Raw genomic sequence first — 15,804 nt, forward strand, 5'->3', positions numbered from 1 at the left:
AATCCTTCAAGGTGTTCGTTTAAAAAAAATAATATTTTCTAATAAACCTTCAGTGGTTTTCTAAAAGCCAATTTTCAAGTGATCCTCAGGTATTTAAATAAGCCAGGAAGAGGCACCAAAGGTTTGAGACAGGGGAGAGAAGGTGGAGAAAACCCCCAGGAAAATTTAGGAAAGGATTTTCCTTTGAAGCCCAGAACTGCCTGGCACTGGGGGAGCTCTGAGGGGTGGGAGTTCCCTCTATAAAATGATTTATTTATTTATTAAAAAAAACCCCCCCAAACATGAACCAGGAATCACACAGCTCTCGAAGTCTGCAGCTAAAAATCCGCTCTGCCAAATGTTTTGTGGACTCTTCCCTTTTTATCTGCAGAATTCTTTTCTGATGGAGCTTTTATTAACCACAAATTAATTGTAAATATTGAAATACAGATTCCTGTGTAATCTTTGAGATCCTGGCTCAGGAGGAGGGAAAGCATTTCCAGCCTGACACTCACGTTTTACTCTTTAATTTCAGTTTCAATTCTGAATTCAGTCAAGGAGATTCAAATTACAAAAGCATTGAGGAATTAGGAGAGAAAAACAGAAGTGTCTAAGAAAGAAGTAAAAGATGATTGCATTTGATGTGGAAATAACAGGAAATTCACTTCTGGTTATTAATTATGGCAGCAGAAGAGGAACAAGTGACTGAGACTTGATAAAAAACAAAAATAAAACTCACTTGGAGGCTGCTCCAGCGTGGAAACTTTGCCTTCAGTTCCCTGGGGCTCAGGCACCTGATGGCAAAAATATCAGATTACAAACCCCAGATCCATCTCCTTCATGGATTTAAACAAAACAAAAAAAAAAACCCCAAACCCCAGAGCACAAAAGAAATGAAAATGTGTTGTGTTATGTTCTTAATCACAAGGTAAAAATAAAAAATGTCATTAATCCAAGCCCTTTTCTAACAATTTCTATTATCTACAAATCTGCCAAACACAAATATTTTGCACAGAAATCTTCACCCAGAGGGAATCCAGATTTCCCCAGCTGCAGAGAGAGATTTTTCAGGAGGAAATCAAAGTTCATTCCTGAGCACTGGTTGGGTTTTCCCAGCCTGGTTTTCTCCAAACTCCTCAATTTCCATTTCCTGCCCCTGGTTTCGTTTTCCCAGGGCCACGTCACAGCCCAGGGCCCTCCCCCTGCTCTGCCCCAAAATTCACTTTATTTATCAGCTTCTCCTGCACCGAGCAGCTTTTGCAGACTGCAGTTCACGGGCTGAGCTATAAAATATAAATATAAATATATATTGTAACTAAAATTAGAATTTATTATCTCGCAATAACAGCAGCAAAAGACAAGAAAAATGCCACAAGCACCTCTTAATTATTAAGAATAAGAAATAAAAAGAAGAAATAATTCTTGATAATCATGATTAACTTGTTAATTTTAAATTGAAAAAGTTAAAAATAAAAATTCAAAGTCAAAACGTAACAGTGGCCATCTCCTCCTCTGAACTCCCACTTCCTTAAAATCCCAATTTCTATGGTGGATTTGGGAGAAAATATCCCAAAATTAACAATAAATATTAATAATAATAAGTTTTAATAATTATTAGTAATAACATATTAATTTAAATTTTTGAAAATATGAAAAAAAATATAAAAATTAAAAGGTAAAAACCTAACAGTGGTCACCTCCTCCTCCAAGCAATCACCTCTTTAAAATCCCAATTTCTCTGGTGAGTTTGGAAGGAAATAGCCCAAATTAATAATAATCATTAATAATAACGTATTAATTTAAAATTTTAAAAAGTTAAAAACAAACCAAAAAAAATTAACTATTAAAAGTAAAAACATAACAGTGGCCATCTCCTCCTCCAAACTCCTACCTCCTTAAAATCCCAATTTCTCTGGTGGAAGAATTTCTCTGGGTTTGGAAGGAAATATCCCAAATTAATAATAATTATTAATAATAATGATTAATAACAATGTATGAATTTTAAATTGAAAAAGGTGAAAATAATAAAAATTAAAAATTAAACGGAAAAACAGAACAGTGGCCATCTTCTCCTCCAACCAACCACCTCCCACCTCCTTAAAATCCCAATTTCTCTGGTGGGTTTGGGAGGAAATATCCCAGGAAAAGGCAGAAATGCTGGAAGAATTCCAGAATTCCAAGCTCAAAATTCCAGCAGGAATTCCTGAATTCCAGGCACAAAATTTCTGCAGGAATTCCAGAATTCCAGGCACAGTATTCTAAAAGGAATTCCAGAATTCCAAGCACAACATCCCAGCAGAATTCCAGAATTCCAAGCACAAAATTTCAGCAGGAATTCCAGGCACAATATTCCAGAAGGAATTCCAGAATTACAGGCACAAAATCTCAGCAGGAATTCGAGAATTGCAAGCTCAACATTCCAGATGGAATTCCAAAATTCCAGACACAACATCCCAGCAGGAATTCCAGGCACAACATCCCAGCAGAAATTCCAGAATTCCAGGCTCAACATCCCAGCAGGAATTCCAGAATTCCAGACACAATATTCCAGCAGGAATTCCAGAATTCCAAGCTTGACATTCCAGCAGAAATTCCAGGCACAACATCCCAGCAGGAATTCCAGAATTCCAAGATCAACATTCCAGCAGGAATTCCAGAATTCCAGGCACAAAATCTCAGCAGGAATTCGAGAATTGCAAGCTCAACATTCCAGATGGAATTCCAAAATTCCAGACACAACATCCCAGCAGGAATTCCAGAATTCCAAGCACAAAATTCCAGCAGGAATTCCAGAATTCCAGGCTCAACATCCCAGCAGGAATTCCAGGCACAATATTCCAGCAGGAATTCCAGAATTACAGGCACAACATTCCAGCAGAAATTCCAGAATTCCAAGCTCAATTTCCAGCAGGAATTGCAGAATTCCAGGCACAACATTCTAAAAGGAATTCCAGAATTCCAAGCACAACATCCCAGCAGAATTCCAGAATTCCAAGCACAAAATTTCAGCAGGAATTCCAGGCACAATATTCCAGAAGGAATTCCAGAATTACAGGCACAAAATCTCAGCAGGAATTCGAGAATTGCAAGCTCAACATTCCAGATGGAATTCCAAAATTCCAGACACAACATCCCAGCAGGAATTCCAGGCTCAACATCCCAGCAGGGATTCCAGAATTCCAGACACAACATTCCAGCAGAAATTCCAGAATTCCAAGCTCAATTTCCAGCAGGAATTGCAGAATTCCAGGCACAACATTCTAAAAGGAATTCCAGAATTCCAAGCACAACATCCCAGCAGGAATTCCAGAATTCCAAGCACAAAATTTCAGTAGGAATTCCAGGCACAATATCCCAGCAGGAATTCCAAGCTCAACATTCCAGCAGAATTCCAAAATTCCAGACACAACATCCCAGCAGGAATTCCAGAATTCCAAGCTCAACATCCCAGCAGGAATTCCAGGCACAATATTCCAGCAGGAATTCCAGAATTCCAAGCTCAACATTCCAGCAGGAATTCCAGAATTCCAGGCACAATATTCTAAAAGGAATTCCAGAATTCCAAGCTCAATTTCCAGCAGGAATTCCAGGCTCAACATTCCAGCAGAATTCCAGAATTCCAGACACAATATTCCAGCAGGAATTGCAGAATTCCAGGTTCAACATCCCAGCAGAATTCCAGAATTGCAGGCACAAAATTTCAGCAGGAATTCCAGAATTCCAGGCTCAACATCCCAGCAGGAATTCCAGAATTCCAAGCTTAACATTCCAGCAGGAATTCCAGGCACAATATTCTAGAAGGAATTCCAGAATTCCAAGCTCAACATGCCAGCAGAATTCCAGAATCCCAGGCACAACATTCCAGCAGAATTCCAGAATTCCAGGCACAAAATTCCAGCAGGAATTCCGGAATTCCAAGCTCACCATTCCAGCAGGAATTCCAGGCACAATATTCTAGAAGGAATTCCAGAATTCCAAGCTCAACATCCCAGCAGGAATTCCAGAATTCCAATCTCAACATCCCAGCAGAAATTCCAGAATTGCAGAATTGCAGAAATTCCAGAATTCCAGAATTCCAGAATTGCAGAAATTCCAGAATTGCAGAATTCCAGAATTGCAGAAATTCCAGAATTGCAGAAATTCCAGAATTGCAGAAATTCCAGAATTGCAGAATTGCAGAAATTCCAGAATTGCAGAATTGCAGAAATTCCAGAATTCCAGAATTGCAGAATTGCAGAAATTCCAGAATTCCAGAATTCCAGAATTGCAGAAATTCCAGAATTGCAGCCGTACCTTGGCCGGGGCTTTGTGAGGTCCCTGGGGCTGTCTGGGCTCAGCCTGGCTCCTCTTCCTCCCTTTCTCTGCTCCTTTCTGCTCCTGGCACATCCTTGAAGGAGATTTTGAGGAAGTGCAATCCCTGGTGTGCAACAAAAAAAAAAAAAAGAGAATTCTTGTGTTTTTCTCCACATTTCACATGTATAGAACGTGAAAAAAAAACCTCAGATTAATTCAGATTGATCTTGCCCCTCTTACAGCTGTGATTCTATAAATGTATTTAAAAGGTTCCATCAGTTTTTTTACATTTTTTACAGCTTCAAACTGCACAGTCCAAACCTGTGCAAAGATTTCAACAGCAAAGGAAAAAAAAATCACAATTTTTTCTACAAAAGAGACTGGAATTGAATGACTACATGTATATATTTTAAAATAATTAATAAAAAGCAATTAATTGTGAAAAATATCCTGGCCCTGCTGCCCACACTGCTTTGGATACTTAAGTTCATTTAGTTCTTTGAAATCCTCAGTACTCCTGGTCAATTTATTACTTCCATTTCTATTTACTGACACACAACAAAATTCCTGCAATACCCACATTATGCATCACTTAAACATGCTACTAAATATTGCTAACTAAAAAAAAATAATTCATTAATACCAAATCAAACTTGCCAAACCCTTACTTTTTCTCGAGCAGAGGCTTCCTTGCCTTCTGTTTATGTTTAGTACCTATAAAAAAAAAAAAAAAAAAAAAAAGAAAAGAAGAAGAATTAAAAATAATTAAAAAAAAAAAAAAACCAGCTGGTTTTAAAAGCAACTTTAAATCCATTTTAATCAGAATTACCACGGGTTTCCTGCAGGGTTTTCTTCAGTTTTTCTTTCTGCTGGAGGAGCTCCCTGAGCCCCTCTGGGCAGTCCCTGCACAGCTCCTGGGCTCTCTCGTTGGCCTCCAGGGCCAGCTCAGCCATGCCCAGCAGGGCCAGGGCTTTGCAGAAGTGATGGTGACCCTAAAGGAACAAAAATTGGGATTTTTCAAGGTTTTAGCCACAGTCAGGAGAGAAGGGTTTGTGTTCAAAGCTGCTGCGGTGGCAGCAAAAAGTTCCATTTTCTGTAATTCACAAAGTGAGCTGCTCTCAGCTGATGAAAAAAATCAGATTTTAACCCCTCAGCACAGGGGAAACAGGGATAAAGCACTGGGAGGAGCTTGGGGAAAAAAGCAAATTTAGTTTCTTTTCTTGCTTTCTCTGCTTTGGAAAAAGAGTAAATTTGCTTTTCCCCCTAATCTCAGCTCCTTTGCAATATTCCCTATTTACTCTCCTGCAGGCTAACATTGGGAAATACCTGTTGGCCATTAATCAGGATTTTTTTAATATATTCTACATGCTTTTTTTTTTTTTTTGAAGCATTCTGACAACTCACAAATGAATAAATATTTTTTTCTGCCTTTACACACACCTCGTACCAGCACTGCCAGGCACCTCAAAATAACATTTTAAATCTAAAAACCCAAGCAAAACTCACTTGGCAGAACTCTCACTTCCCAAAGCTCTGTGCTCACTCATTAAAAATCAGCTCTGGGTTCTCCTCTTGCTTTAAAATGCCCCCCAAAAAAAAGATGATTTTGGAACCAACCTTTGGCCAATCAGGCTTGAGAATTATGGCTCTTTTTCCATCAATTACAGCTCTCCTGAGAGAAGGGAGGGGAAAGAAGAGGAATTTATTATTTATATCTTAATTAAAAAAGAAATATCTTCAGGCTGGCATAAATAAAAGCATCAATACAAATAGAAGAAATTGGAATATAAAATTCAAAATTGGATCAAACAGGAGCTGACAGAATTATGGAATGGTTTGGGTGGGAAAAGGATCCTAAATTTCATCCAGTGCCACCCCAAAATGGGCAGGGACTCCTCCCAGGCTGCTCCAATTTCCAGGGATGGGGAATCCATGATCACAATTAATCAGAAATTATTGGATGCTTCAGCTTTAAAAAAAAAAACCAAAAAAACCCCAAAAAATCTGATTTTTTAAAGCAATGTCCCCCTGTTTTTAAATGCACCCCGAGGTTTCAGGGGTTACTCACTCGTACTGCCTGGTGAGGATGAAACACAGAGCTCTGTTTCCATACAGGAGATGGTTTGTAGGGCTTGAAAAATAAAATAAAAACAAAAAAAAAAAAACCCCAAGATTATGAAGAGTTAAGAATGGTTATTCCTATTGAAAACCCTAAGGAGAAAAAGAAAAAAAAAAAAAACAAAAAACCGAAATTTTCACAGGATTTGCCTGCAAAAACTCCACGGGTTTAAAAGCTGGGAATGCTCATTAAAATTCTGGGAGAATTTGTAAGATTTGGGCTCATTAATGCCAACTTGCAAATAATTCCAATTATTCTCAGCCTGTTCTTCAAGAGCAGCTGAGTTCTGCAGTCCTCTGCTTTTTAACTTGCACAGAATTTTCTGATTTTTCAACCCAATTCTGCTCTTCCCCTTCTTGGCCTCCATACAAGGCACTCAATTCAACAAGAAATTGGAAATCAGCTGGAATTTGGGACCAAAATCAGGTGGCATTTATGGGGATTAAAATGGATTTCTTCATAGAATATTAGAAATGAATTGATTTAATTGAATTGTATGTGATGAGAGCTCGGTGAGGGTAAATAAATTTAAAATCCTGATTTTTTTCAGGGCAGAATTGTAAAGCCACGGACTTCAGAATGAAAAATTCAACTTTTTGCACAACGTGGTTTTGTGCAAAGTGGAAAAATTTTACGAATTTCTTTTATGGAAAAAATTATCTTTCTTTTATGGAAAGATTGGATCAATTTTCTTGTATTTTATAGACACCAAAATGAGTAAAATCAGCATTTTCACCCATGGTGAACACACCAACCCTGCTGATATTCCAGAGGAAAAATTCCCAAAAAATTCCCATTTCATCCCTTTCAGGAAATGCCTTGAGGGGAGAAATTAAACAAAGATTTCAAAAGGAAATAAAGCCTGAGAGCTGCCAAGAGCAGGCAGTGAAATATTTATTCTTTATTCCTTTTGCATCATAGGAGTAAGGATAAATAATGATAAATATTTGTAATATTTGCAGGATTATTTAGAGGGCAAACACTTAAAGTGGTTGTTTCAAAGAATTCTTTAATTAATTAATTAAAATTAAATAATTTTCTTGCAGGTTTGCTCCTCTTCCTCTTGGTCATTTGAAAGCCAAAGAGGATTTTTGGAGCAGTAAAAGCACAAAAAAAAAAAACAAACCAGCAGTAATAGGATAAAAATAGAATAAAAAAGAGAATAAAAAGTAGAATAAAGAACAAAATAAACAGAATGAAAAATAGAATGAGAAACAGAATGAGGAATAGAATGAAAAATAAATAGAATGAAAAATAGAATAAAAATAGAATAAAAAATAGATAGAATAAAAAATAGAATGAAAAATAGAATGAAAAATAAATAGAATAATAGAATAAAAATAGAATAAAAAATAGAATAAAAAATAGATAGAATAAAAAATAGATAAAATAAAAAATAGAATGAAAAATAGAAAAATCGAATAAAAAAATCGAATAAAAATCTAATTAAAAAATCGAATAAAAAAATCGAATTAAAAATCGGTTATAGGGCTTTTTTTTTTCTTTAATTATGTATCAATTGGCCTCTAATTAAAGTGGTTGATGCAGAATTGTACAAAAAGAAGATAAATGTGAAGAAGTTGAGCTCAGCTCTTACCAAAACTCGATGGCTTTGGTGTAGGACACGATGGCACAGCCCAGGGCTCCTTGGGAAAATTCTGCATTTCCTTTCTGCTTCATGGATTCACTTCTCTGGGGCACCCAGAACAAACAATTCAAGCAGCAAATTCAATGTATTCAGCAGGGTAAAGGGAATTATTTCATGCACTCAAGGGAATTTTTTATGGCAGAATGAAACACTTGAGCTTTTGAAACGTTGCCTTTGAATAAAATTCAGGGATTTTTATAATCCTTGGATCATCAGAATTGAATAATCCTTGATAATTAGAATTAAATAATCCCTGATCATCAGAATTGAATAATCCCTAATAATCAGAATTAAATAATCCCTGATCATCAGAATAATTCCTGATCATCAGAACTGAATAATCCCTGATTATCAGAATTAAATAATCCCTGATCATCAGAATTAAATCTCTGATCATCAGAATTGAATAATTCCTGATCATCAGAATTGAATAATCCCTGATCATCAGAATTAAATAATTCCTAATAATCAGAATTAAATAATCTCAACATCATCAGAATTAAATCTCTGATCATCAGAATTGAATAATTTCTGATCATCAGAATAATTCCTGATCATCAGAACTGAATAATCCCTAATAATCAGAATTGAATAATCTCAGATCATCAGAATTAAATCTCTGATCATCAGAATTGAATAATCCCTGATCATCAGAATTGAATAATCCCTGATAATCAGAATTTAATAATCCCTGATCATCAGAATAATTCCTGATAATCAGAATTTAATAATCCCTGATAATAAGAATTGAATAATCCCTGATAATCAGAATTAAATAATCATTGATCATCAGAATTGAATAATCCCTGATCATCAGAATAATTCCTGATCATCAGAACTGAATAATCCCTGATAATCAGAATTGAATAATCCCTAATAATCAGAATTAAATAATCAGAATTAAATAATCCTGGGAGCTGCTCTCACCTTCCTGGAGCTCTCACAGGTCAGAGCATTCAATTCTTCCACTAAATCAGCACCTTCCAGCACCACTCTGGTGATGTAAATTTTCCCTGGGGAGAGAAAATTCAGGAAAACACAGGAGGGTGAACAATTTCTTCTCCTCTGCCACTAAAAAAAAAAAAAAAAAAAAATCCTGCTCTGCTCCTGCCACAAAAACTGAAAAACTGCAACAAACCTGGCAGCAGCAGCAGCTTGCAAAAATTCATCAATTCCTTATCAGAGAATCCCAGGATGAAAATAAATACTTCAATTAATTTATAAAAGTGCAAAGCGATTTTTTTTTAATTTTTTTTTTTTTATTTTCCTCCTTTCTGGCTCTTTTACTCACACTCAGAAAAAAGCATGGCAAGTTTGATGCGGCCACGATCCCCCAGCTGCTCCAGGTCCTGCAGGATTTTGGAATCCCCCACACACCTGACCCAATCCAGGGCTTCTGCAAGGTGGAACACACCCTGTTTCCAAAAAAAAAAAAAAGAAAATTAAATCAAGAAAAAAAAAAAAAATCATTAATAGACAAAGCAAAGCCCCTTCACCCTCTGCTTCGGAGCGGATTTTTCAACAAAAGTGTAAAATAAATGGAAATATCCAGATCTAGGGATCAAGGCAGGATTGAAATAGGAAGAATTCAAATGGTAGAATTTGATTTGGGAGCTTTTGAAATGATTGAAAAATTAAATAAAGCCCCTCAAATTTGATTTAGAAATTTCCTTGTGATGACTGAAATCATCAAAAAAATATAAACCCTAAAATGTAATTTAGAAATTTCCTCGTGATGACTGAAATCATTAAAAAGAATAAAATAAAACCCCTAAAATGTGAATTAGAAACTTGTGATGACTGAAATCACTTGAAAAAAATAACACAAACCCCTAAAATGTGAATTAGAATTTTCCTTGTGATGACTGCAATCATTAAAAAAAAATTTATAAACCCCCTCAAATTTGATTTAGAAGCTTCTTATGGCTGTTGAAAAATAAGATTTAAAAATCACTTGACTAAGATGAATTTCCCCAAAAACAGAGCAAGTGGGGAATCCACAGTTGTGTTTATTCTGTTTTTTTTATTGCTCCTACAAGCTGCAATGTTGGTTTTTAAATTCTTTTTTTTTTTTAATTTTAGCTTTGGCCTTTAACACACAGCAGGGCCCCAGAATTTTTTCCAAGTGGGAAATTGGGATTAAACACAGGGAAATTCAGGATCTTCACAGCCCAAAATTGATAAACTGGAAAATGTGATGAGAGTTCAATTCCATAGAAACTGGATTTTAGAAATGAGAAAATGCATCAGGAAATTTCTCTCCAGGCTGAGGAACTGCCAGGAAAATCTTCAAAACAATTCCAGAAACTCACATTTTCTATTCCACTGCCAATCCTCAGGATGCCACTGATAAAATGGGGGATGTTCTGGAACAAGGATAAAAAAAAAAAAACAAAAAACAAAAAACCAAATTAAAAAATCAGCTCTTGGGATGTGATAATTGGAATTTCTGCCTGCTCAGAACATTTCCTGTTCTGCTGGAATTCACCATCACTGGGGCAGCTGAATTCCAGATTTTTGTTGGAAAATAAAAGTTGGTATGGGAAGAGAGAATTCCTGGATGCTGTGAGATCTGCTTAGGAAATTCAGCCCCTTGTGCAGCTCTCTGAACCCCAAAACCCAACTGAAATATCCAATTAAACCATCCCAAAATCTGCCCCTCCAAATCCATTTTATTCTTGGATGTACAACCCAATCAATGAAAAGAAATTAAAGAAGTGTTATCTCTAAATGTATAAAATGAAATGTGTAGCTTGGGGTTGAGCAGAGAATTTCAAGAAATGAAAATAAGAAATGTTTTATGATTAAATTTAAAAATAGAACCCCCAAGAAATCCTTTCAGCTGCTGAGATCATTCCCCACACCCTCCCCTCCACTGCTCTGCTTCTGTTCTAAGTCAGCAGCAGCAGAAAATTTAAAGTAACATTTGTTGAATAAGGGGGGAAAAAAAAAAATTATTCAAGTCATTCATCCACCAACTTTATTGCTGACTGCAAATATTTCCTAAATTATCCCAAATAAAGCCTAGGCCACAGTTTCTTTCTGGAAAGCTGCAACTCAAATTAACAAAGAATGTCTTCATTCCAACAAAAGGAAATGTCTAATTTAGGATATAATCCCAAAATGCTTAAGGGACAGATTTAATTAACATATATTTGAAAAGTTAAGAGAAATTGAAAATCCAGGACTTACAACAACTTTTTTAATTAAATCAGCAAGGGCTTCCAAAACATTGCACATACAGATTGTCTTCATGCCACAGGTCATAAACAGCAGACTGTTGGAAAGCAGAATAAATTATTATTTAGACAAATCCCAAGGTGTTACAGGGTCTTAATTAGGAATATTGAGGGGGATTAGATCTAAGGAAGAAAATGTTTAAAAATTCACCTCAAGGCCTTCAGAGGAGGAAGGAGAACAATGATAAGAATTAAAAAAGAAGAGCTGCAAAGGTTTTGCTGCTTTTGAAATGTCAGCATCTACAGAAATACTGAAATACCCCCCAGACTTCAACTTCCCAGATTCCCAAAGATTCCAAAATTCAACTTCCCAAAGATTCCAAACTTCACATCCCCAAAGATTCCAAAATTCAACTTCCCAAAGATTCCAAACCTGAACTTCCTAAAGACTTCAAATTTCACATCCCCAAAGATTCAAAAATTCAACTTCCCCAAAGATTCCAAACTTCCCATCCCCAAAGATTCCAAATTTCAGGTCCCCAAAGATTCCAAAATTCAACTTCCCAAAGATTCCAAACTTCCCATCCCCAAAGATTCCAAATTTCACATCCCCAAAGATACCAAATTTCAGGTCCCCAAAGATTCCAAAATTCACATTCCCCAAAGACTCCAAAATTCAACTTCCCAAAGATTCCAAACCTGAACTTCCTAAAGACTTCAAACTTCACATCCCCAAAGATTCCAAATTTCCCATCCCCAAAGATTCCAAACTTCCCATCCCCAAAGATTCCAAATTTCCCATCCCCAAAGATTCCAAACTTCAGAAACTCAGCTTTAATATTCGTTTTTGGTTTTTTTTTTCCTGTGGATTCAAGAACTTCTGACCAACTCCAACATTTCTGCACCAGTTTGAGCCCTACTGGAAGCAGCCAAGGAATTTTCACAGGGATCAAGGAAAAGTGGGAAGATTTGGAGGAAAATCCCCTCGGGAAATTTGGATTCTCACCCATATTCATCCATGAAGGAAGTGCTTTCCCTGATGAAGAGCAGAGACCAGAATATTCTGACTTTAATCACGTTGCAATATTCCCTTAATTTTTCCACAGGCAGACTGCACCACACCTCACAGAGATCAACTCCTGTAAGGGGGAAAAAACCAAAAAAAAAACAAAAAAAAAAAGGGAATTATAATGCACAATTCAGGCATTCCAAAGTGCCAGCAAATACTAAAATCAAGGATTAATTCAGGCATTCCAATGTACCAATAAATATTAGAATCAATCATTATTTCAGGCATTCCAAAGTGCCAATAAACATTAAAATCCAGAATTATTTCCAGCCTCTATTCCTGACAAACCAAACCAAGGGAATCTGAACACTCTGAATTAACCTGGTAATTTGAGAAGGTTTTTAAATGGATTATATGGAATTAAAAAATAGGGAGCTGTTGGAAGGCTTTGAATTCCTGGGTTCTGAATTGAGAAATTAAGATAAAAATGGATAAATGCAGCCTTCCTGCTGGGCTGAAAAGAAATGTTCTTTTCCAGGGAAAACATCAGCCTATTCCAGCTCCATCCATGAATTATTCTGGATAATAAAACCAGGGCAACTGGGCAAAAAGCACCTGGGTTTGTCCCCAAAAGCCACCCTGATTCAGGGCTCTCCAAAAGCATCCTGCACTTCCCAGAATCAGGATGGAACAGGGAGGGGAAGAGGGAAATTAAAAATTAAATTGACCCATTGAGGTGGCTTCAGGTCCTCTGGAGGAAATGAAAAGGGAAATTCAATTTATTGGGGTGGTTTCAGGTACTCTCAGAGCAGGGCAGCATCACCTGAGGGTCTGAAAATTCACAAAAATTCACAAAAATTCACAAAAATACACCAAAAATTCACAAAAATACACCAAAAATTCCCTTTCCACAGCTGTTTATCTGCTTATTCCCACAAATTAGGAGGTTGTGCAGAAAATACAATTTTGAATTTTAGCCACCTCCTTTTCTGCAACTGGGAATTTTTATTTTACTATTACTGCAAAACTTCCCCTGAAAAAAAGAAAAAAATCAACTGGAAATTGTCTTTAGACCCACAGAGGTAAAACAGAAGCCTTGAATCTCATCCTCATTGCATTAATTGCCTGCATTTATGTAAATATTACTGAGTATTTAAGGTAGATTGGGAAAAATAGATGAGAATTGTTCTAGGGTAAGAGAATATAACAAATGTTTCTGCTCAGAAATAAGAATGAACTCATTTTCAGGCAAAAGAAGGAAAATTAAAAGTAAATAGCAATCCAAAGATCCAAGAAATGGAAGAATATTGGTTTAATTTCCATACCTGTTTTAGGATTAGACAGCACTGTCTGTCCAAAGGTTCCATGACCCTAAAGATAAACACATTATTTACATATTTACACATAATGTATTTATATATTTACCATTTATTATATTGCACAGCCAAAAAGTAAACAAATCCAAGCCAGGAACAAAGAAAGCACTTTGTTTTGAGAAAAAAAAAAAGAATATTAACCTGCATCCCCATTACAAAAATGGCCATAAGTTAATGGTTATGAATAGACAAGAAAAGCTTTACTCATTTAAATAATATTTTCAATCACACTAGAAAATGAATTAATAATTCAAAAATCAGGCAGCAAAATCGTGTTCAAGAGTACCTGACTAAACTTACAGGTTTAAGAAGGTTACACAGGTTTTTTTTAAAAAAATCAAAAATAATAGTTACATTTTGACACTGAATATGTATTTAAATAAATTCATCTATAGGAAAATAAGAGGAGTTGATTTACTATTTCATGTTTCTTTTAAGGGGTTTAAATCCCATTTGAGCACCTCAAGTTGAAGAAGAAATGATTTATTCTGATTTATAGATCCCTACAAATTCTGTTATTTTAACAAACATCATAAATGTGTGATTGAATAAACACTCTGTATCACAGGAAAGGCTGCATTATCATTTCACAGCAATGCAGAAATTATAAAATTCATGTACTTAACAGGCCAGGACACACAATAACAAAGAGGGGAAAAAAAAAATCAACTGTGAATTAAAAATCAGCTCATCTTGAGAGACAACTGACAACTCTTAAAGATCTTTGTTTTTCCAGCAGCAAACATCCCAAAAAAATTCTTCAGTGATAGAAATAAATCCTGAATGGAATCACAGCTCTACTGGTACCAGTCCCTTAGAAAGACAGAGCTTTACAAAGGAGAAATTCAATCTATCTGTGCCTTTAATTCCTGCCTGGAGAGGACAAAGGGACACTGATAAATAACTCCTGATGAGATCTGCAAGCTGCACAAATATGGAAATCAGGGATTTTTCTGAGATTCCTCAAGCACAGCAAGAAGGGGACAATGAAGAGTCAAGGAAAATATTCCTGGAAGTATGGAAGCAAAAAAGTGCTGCAGTTTATCCAGAAAAAGCACAACAGGAACTGAAAGGGAAAATTCATCAGGAACTGGAGCCACAGCACACAGGGAATGGTTTCCCACTGCCAGAGGGCAGGGCTGGGTGGGATTTTGGGAATCAGGAATTGTGTCCTGGGAGGGGCTGGGATGGAATTCCCAGAGCAGCCCCTGGATCCCTGGAATGTTCAGTTCCAGGCTGGACATTGGGACAGTGGGAGGTGTCCCTGCCATGGCAGGGCTGGCACTGGGTGGGATTTAAGGTCCTTTCCAACCCAAACCATTCTGGGATTGTGGGATTAAATAAGCAGAGCCTTACTGGGCACAAAGAAATGCATCAAATTGGAAGAGATTAGAAGAAGAAAGAAGGGACAATGCTGCAGCCACTGTGCAGAGCTGACACCCCGGGAACCAGGAGCTGAACACCCCAGGAACCAGGAGCTGAACTCACAGGAACCAGGAGCTGGACACTCCAGGAACCAGGAGCTGGACACCCCAGGAACCAGGAGCTGGACACTCCAGGAACCAGGAGCTGAACTCTCAGGAACCAGGAGCTGACACCCCAGGAACCAGGAGCTGGACACCCCAGGAACCAGGAGCTGGACACCCCAGGAACCAGGAGTTGAAACCCAGGAACCAGGAGCTGAAACCCCAGGAATCAGGAGATGAAACCCCAGGAACCACGAGCTGAAACCCCAGGAATCAGGAGATGAAACCCCAGGAACCAGGAGTTGAAACCCAGGAACCAGGAGCTGAACTCTCAGGAACCAGGACCTGAACTCTCAGGAACCAGGAGCTGATGGCTCTGCAGTGCCAGGGACTGAATGTGCCAGGCTGAGCTGTAGCAGCCCTGGAATGGCCACAGGACCAACAGGTTGGGCAAGTCCTGCTGACCTGAGCTGCAGCTCAGAGCCTGCCCTGGCCCAGCTGCACTCAGTCACCCCTGGGCAGGGGACACAGGCTCTGGGCTCTACCCCAACTTGGGGGTTTTTGCAAGGGAATCATGGACAGCGTGAGGTTTGAGTTCATCAACACTGGGAATGACTCTGGAGATCTGATCAGAGAATTCCAGAATGGTTTGGGTTGGAGGGAACCTTAAATCCCACCCAGTGCCACCCCTGCCATGGCAGGGACACCTCCCACTGTCCCAGGCTGCTCCAGCCC

General features: G+C 37.5%; 1 protein-coding gene across 6 annotated transcripts in view; it reads right to left on the reverse strand.

The window, feature by feature from the left end:
* Positions 1-15,804, reverse strand: part of TTC3 (tetratricopeptide repeat domain 3) — a 49,974-nt gene that overhangs the window by 33,196 nt on the left and 974 nt on the right. For 4 of the 6 annotated variants that reach the window (XM_088160487.1, XM_088160486.1, XM_088160484.1 and 1 more), the window contains 13 exons: positions 13,553-13,598; positions 12,225-12,357; positions 11,232-11,316; positions 10,352-10,405; positions 9,331-9,454; positions 8,967-9,052; positions 7,989-8,083; positions 6,341-6,403; positions 5,890-5,944; positions 5,102-5,264; positions 4,941-4,986; positions 4,273-4,396; positions 719-773 (listed from right to left, as the gene is read on the reverse strand). In XM_088160487.1, coding sequence (XP_088016613.1) covers positions 719-773; positions 4,273-4,396; positions 4,941-4,986; positions 5,102-5,264; positions 5,890-5,944; positions 6,341-6,403; positions 7,989-8,083; positions 8,967-9,052; positions 9,331-9,454; positions 10,352-10,405; positions 11,232-11,316; positions 12,225-12,357; positions 13,553-13,598 — 1,129 coding nt within the window. Of the gene's footprint in view, positions 1-718; positions 774-4,272; positions 4,397-4,940; positions 4,987-5,101; positions 5,265-5,889; positions 5,945-6,340; positions 6,404-7,988; positions 8,084-8,966; positions 9,111-9,330; positions 9,455-10,351; positions 10,406-11,231; positions 11,317-12,224; positions 12,358-13,552; positions 13,599-15,804 lie in introns of all 6 variants that reach the window. The other 2 variants (XM_088160485.1, XM_088160488.1) reach the window with 2 other exon arrangements.

This window comes from Sturnus vulgaris, chromosome 2 (genome assembly GCF_052056855.1).
Source record: "Sturnus vulgaris isolate bStuVul1 chromosome 2, bStuVul1.hap1, whole genome shotgun sequence".
NCBI lineage: Eukaryota > Metazoa > Chordata > Aves > Passeriformes > Sturnidae > Sturnus > Sturnus vulgaris.